General features: G+C 35.0%; 1 protein-coding gene and 1 long non-coding RNA gene across 5 annotated transcripts in view; one reads left to right on the forward strand and one right to left on the reverse strand.

The window, feature by feature from the left end:
* LOC110134552 (uncharacterized) overlaps positions 1–2,509 on the reverse strand; it is a 59,512-nt gene extending 57,003 nt beyond the window's left edge. For both annotated transcript variants that reach the window (XR_002313104.2, XR_011488133.1), the window contains exon 1: positions 2,415–2,509. This is a non-coding gene — a long non-coding RNA (uncharacterized lncRNA). The remainder of the gene's footprint in view (positions 1–2,414) is intronic.
* The window catches only part of MDFIC (MyoD family inhibitor domain containing), a 93,751-nt gene extending 88,592 nt beyond the window's left edge, over positions 1–5,159 (forward strand). For all 3 annotated transcript variants that reach the window (XM_020889128.2, XM_070468606.1, XM_070468603.1), the window contains exon 5: positions 2,508–5,159. In XM_020889128.2, coding sequence (XP_020744787.1) covers positions 2,508–2,755 — 248 coding nt within the window. In that variant the 3' untranslated portion in view covers positions 2,756–5,159. The remainder of the gene's footprint in view (positions 1–2,507) is intronic.
* Positions 5,160–6,000: the final 841 nt, after the last annotated feature.

The raw sequence follows: 6,000 nt of genomic DNA on the forward strand, positions 1-6,000 counted from the left end.
GTTGATTTCGCTGCTGTCCTGCTGTGATTGGATACCATAGTCCCCCCTTACGTATGGTTTTGTTTTCTGTGGTTTCATTTACTCACAGTACCAAAGTATTCAATAGAAGACTCTAGAAATAGACAATTCATAAGTTTTAAATTGCATGCTGCTTCAAGCAGCATGACGAAATCTCATGCCATCCTCTCCACCCCACCCAAAACATGAATCATCCATTTGTCTAGTATGTTCCACCTGTTCGTATGTAGCAACCCTCTTGATTTCAGACCACCTGTCTTAATATCACCATGCTTGTGTTCAAGTAACTTTGATTTTACATAATGACAGCTCCAAAGTGCAAGAGTACTGATCCTGGCAACTCAGATATGCCACAGAGAAGCTGGAAAGCACTTCTTTGAGTGAATAGATGAAAGTTCTCAACTTAATAAGGAAAGACACAGACACACATACACACACACACACACACACACACACAAAACTATATACTGAGGTTGTTAAAGTCTACAGTAAAAATCAATCTTCTATCCGTGAAATTGTGAAGAACAGAAAAGAAATTCATGATAATTTTGTTATTTCACCTCAAACTATAAAAGTTATGGCCATAGTATATAATAAGTGTGTAGTTAAGATGGAAAAGGCATTAAATTTGTATATTTCAAGAGAGACTACATTCACCTAACTTTTATTATAGAAAATTGTTATAACTATATTTTATTAGTAGTTATTGTTAATCTCTTTGTCCAGTTTATAAATGAGACTTCATCATAAGTGTATGCATGAGGGGAAAACAGTAATATATAGAGTTCAGCACTATCCGTGATTTCAGGCATCCACTGGGGGTCTTGGAATGTGGAGGACTACTGTACTACTAAAAACATTAGAGGAAGACAGAAACTCACAGACTTAGAATTCTATGATCCTTTTCCGGTTGCTCCATAGACCATTTTATATGAGAGTGGGCTCAGCCCTGAGAAGGATGGAAGGAAACACCAATGTATTTTTTTAGCCTCTTTTTCCCCCCTCTGGCTGAACCAGGCAGCTTGCACGATCTCAGCTCCCTGACCAGGGATTGAGCCTGGACCGTGGCAGTTAAAGCCAAGGATCCTAACCACTAGGTTACCAGGGAACTGCTAGCCTTTAATCCTACAAACAACTCTGGAGTTTCCTTTTTGAGTTTTTCCTGACCCTCCTCCCTTTTTGCCATCTGGCATGTAAAGTGTGTATTTCCCACATTTCCCCCTTTTACAAATTTATAGACGCTACTAAGTTAGAGACTATAGAGAAACAGGGGAATAGTCAAAGGTGGGGGGGGGAGGTGGTCATGATGGAATACACAGTTGATGAAACTCCATCAAAGGCACCCAATCTTAAAGCCAAATACAGAAACACATAAGTCATGTCACAGTGGGATATAGATAGGGGATTGTTCTATACTGTCTGTTGCTGTTCTTGGAAGCAGAATCCCCTCATTAAAGCTTGCATCATATGAAATTTTTAAAGAAGGAAAGGAACACAAACACGCACCTATAAATAGTCCTGCTAAAAATTCATAAATATTTCTGAAATAAGACAAATGTCTTATAACATTGGTCTTAAATTATTTTATTGCATGTATTAAAGTCTTCCAGAAATAGACATTTTCTTCAGTTGCTCCTTTTACTTGACTAAAAATTCTGAGAAAAGAAGCTTAGAATATGGTGTACTAAATTTATTAGGTTGTAATCTGTTGATTTCTCACTTCTTTATATCAGTTCATGACATTTGTTGTTCAAAAAGGCATCATTAGAGATGTCTCAGTAAAGTACTTCATGCACGGGAAGTGGGAAAGCAGTGTTACTGTGTCATTATTCACATTTGCTAAGGTACGTATCCTTTGTTAGAGATAGGCAGAACTATCCCAGAAACAATGGTTGGGGCTAGGGTCTGTTTTTAATTCGTGTGAAACCAAAAAAATCAGGGACCATAAAATTGAGCCAGTTTTATTGAGAAATAAAATATGCTTATCCCAGTTTAATGGATTCCAATTTAGCTGTTAAATTAATTATTCAATAACATACTGAATGTATCATTTTTAAAGTTTTTTCCTTGCAGTTTTAGAGCAGGTGGGGACATTGCAGTAACTTTCTGTTTTCTGAAAGACTTTAATGCCATTTAGCAGAGAGCAGTAGGATATAGGGAAGAGGGATGAGAAGCATAGAGGTGTGGAACCTAGAACCAAGGACCAGTGCATAGTGAGTAACACTCTAACCCATAAGCACACACACATGTATACACAACTACAGTCTTTCCCTCCCCACCAAATGCAGTTATCTGCTTCTAAAGATTGTTCATTTAAATTTAACCTGTTTCTTTTTGTTCTTCCAACCCACAGAAGACTTCTAGGACTGCAGGTCTTTAGGTTCTGGATTACTTACTTTTATCAAGTATTATTCAGCTTACTAATGATTCATATATTTTGTGTTCCTTCTTTCTCTGACTGTGTGGTCTCCTCCCAACTGAAAATGAAGACTGCTGTGTCCACTGTATCCTGGCCTGCCTGTTCTGTGAATTCCTGACCCTCTGCAATATTGTCCTGGGACAAGCTTCGTGTGGCATCTGCACCTCAGAAGCCTGCTGCTGTTGCTGTGGCGATGAAATGGGAGATGACTGTAACTGCCCCTGTGACATGGATTGTGGCATCATGGATGCCTGTTGTGAATCATCAGACTGCCTGGAAATCTGTATGGAGTGCTGTGGAATTTGTTTTCCTTCATAAATATTTATCTTCTGTTTGCGTTAAAACTGGAGAGTATTTTAAGTTTTTTCTTTTGAGGGAAAAGAAAAGCACGTGGTAAAATTCTCATCAAACAACCCAGTACTTGCACTGTTAACTCATTATTTTAGGTAATCTCTGAAAGCCTTTTTTTCTCCCTCTAACCAAATCCACATGGTTTAATATGTGAAATTTTAACTACTTTTACACTTGTTAATAGGTTGCAGTGACTGAGGGACATTTTGGCCAAAAACAGAGAAAAAAGAAGAAAAAAACCCCAAAATGTCTCCTCCTTTTTATACTTATCTCTCTCTGTTTCTTTTAACGAGTCTTAGGAGCCCCTTGCTCCAAATGTATTCTTTGTTGGTGGTTATTTAAATCAGACAACTCACTGTTAATGTTTTTTCAGTGGTTACAGTAAGATTCCTTAGCGGAGACTTTGGGGAACACGCCCACACCAGCGCTGGGCACCTCACGTCCGCGTCCACGCTCTGCGGGCTCAGCGGACGCCGGGCGCCTGCTGCGTGTGACCTGGGAAGAATAAGCCGGCCCACAGGCATATTGAAGCCATGATTATGAAAGAGAAACTCAACAGGCTGTAGGGATACACACAGAAAGGAAGAGCTAATGTCTATGGGAATATTCAGAGGGCTTCCAGGAGAATGTGGCCTTTGAAGGAGGCCTCTTGGGATGAGTGATTCATCTGCTGCTTGAATGAATTAGCTTAGGACCAAGTTTTAGGTGACCAACCTGAGCTGACTGTGCCCTTGAGCAGTTACAAGAAAAATGCCTCATGTATGTATTTTCTTTAGTTGTGGCAATACATCTTTCTTTAAAAACTATAAAATTTAAATTAACTAAAAATAAACATTTTTTTTTACATAATTTAGAGGTTATGATAAAGTTTTGATAAAAACAATGCTTTATTAAAATACCTATATTTTATCAAGAATGTGGAGCACTTTTGAAAAGTTACACTTAAATTAGGAAAATTTTTATATTAAAATCTCAGCATTTTGATTTTGATTTATTCAAATGCTTTTCTTTTGAGAGCTTTAAGTATTTTGCAAGGGGAAAGGTTATTTGGTTAGGAAGCAAACCCCCCAATATTTGTAAGCACAGTTAACCTTAAATACAAATTATTCCTTCCAGTGCAGTGGCCATCTTGACATCCATTACTATGACCAAATTTCAGTATTGTGATTTTACATTAAATCCAAATGGTGGGTTGTAAAGATCCTTAAGTGTGAAGAAATAAGTAAGACTTATTAAGTTACTTGTTAAGACTTAGTAAGTTACTAAGACATAGAGACTCTGTGTGGTACCGATGAAGAGTAAATTTTCCTTCTACATGCTCTTCTGCTAAGCTTGATGTCCCCAACTTGTAGTTTGGTTTGATTTAATGTAATACCTTGTAGAAATTTTGAAAGTATATCTTTGGATGAATAGTTAGTTTTTATTATTCCAATTGAATATCAAATTGATAGTAAAAACAAATGCATATTTTTAGGAAGTCTTTTAGCAAATGTAGGCTTTTAAGATTTTAAAACCTAAAGCATGGGTATGTCACCAAGAATTTGTCCTTTGAAATGAAACCTAGTTTCCACTTATATCATTACTTAAGAGGCTTAAAAAAGAAAAAAAAATAGCAAACTCTTGAATCCCCCTTTTAGTGCTCTTTACACACACACACACACACACACACACACACACACACACTTAAATTGTCAGGCTTAAATAGAACTCTGGTCAACAGCTGTCTATCTCTTCCTGGCCTAAAGAGCATTTTTGATGTAACAAATGAAATATGAGAACCTCTTTCTACTATTTCTTAGTAACCAGAATCTGAATATTTACATATATCCAAAGTTAACATGTATATATATTAGGATGTAAGAGTATCAACTTTATATTGATATATAAAACCTTCTAATGACCTGGAATCATTAAAATAGTATATCTGTTATACTGCAAAAATTATATGCCAAACCATTTGTCTAATATTTAAGTGTATCCTGCTATTTACAAGGATGATATTAGCACTTTTAAAATAATGTTTCTCTGTAACAGAGAGCATTAATTGATAGAATTTTAATCTCATATTTATATTCATAGTACTTTTCCTCTATTGTCTATTCTGCAGTCATACCACAAAGTACCTTGTATGATTTTTTTTAAATAAATGAAAAAAACAAAAGTAGCAAATGTGAAAATATTTTCAATATGTATTTTAGAATTTCTGTATGTAAAATATTTTGTTGAATTATATGGACATCATAAGTGCTCTAGTTTACAGTTACAGATTTGGTCTCTCTTTAAATGTGGAAACGTAATCTTAAATATTTTTAAACTGGACCTGTATTATCCTGAATATACTATTTTAAAATAAAAAAAATGATTAATCTAATTGATGGATCAATATTTAAATGAATTCAACTATAATTTAAAAGCTTAGGATTTTCTTTTCTTGTTACATCCTTCTCTGAAAGATTTCTTAGTCTCCTATGTAAATCACATGACTCATGCCCATAAGTGAACTATGAAAGTTTCAGATCAGTTTATACTGCAAATTATAGTTGACAAATGATTTCAAAACATGGTAAAATATGGTTTTCTGTTAAAACTTCACAGTAGAGCAAAATTCACATTTTTTACATTTGTTTTTTAGTAAATTGCTTTTACTTATTTGCTTTGGAATTATTTCCCAACTTATCAAAAAACTGTGGTAAACTGAAATTAAACACAAAAGATCTATGGAATTGGGTATTAATTTTAATGAATTTCACCCAAAAGTAAATCATCAGAAGTACTTTCAACTAGGGTTTTTAGTGGCACAATTTGTAAGTAGTAGGAAATGTTTTGTTATTAGTATTTAACCCCTTGAATCACTTTATTTAGGAGAAGACATTTTACTTAGGAGTATAATAATTTTATTTTTGTGTTCTTATAGTATATTGACTATATCCATTTCCCTCACCTGAAATAGCCAGTGTTTCTCTGAACAGTTCACGGAGTAACCAAGGCAACCTTATGTAATAACTTTTCATTCTTCATCTATACAAACTCTTATCAGTGCCCTAGATTCTAATGTTATAAACGTCAAAGTCACTGCCTAACATAAATAAGATTTGAGTCCAGAGTCTGTGTGGCTTGCCTTCTTGAATTCCAGTTTCAATGCCTAGATTTACCCAACCATCTAATGAATGTTTATTTATTAATAAGATTATTTTTCATACTATTCAAGACCT

This window comes from Odocoileus virginianus, chromosome 1 (genome assembly GCF_023699985.2).
Source record: "Odocoileus virginianus isolate 20LAN1187 ecotype Illinois chromosome 1, Ovbor_1.2, whole genome shotgun sequence".
Classification (NCBI taxonomy): Eukaryota; Metazoa; Chordata; class Mammalia; order Artiodactyla; family Cervidae; genus Odocoileus; species Odocoileus virginianus.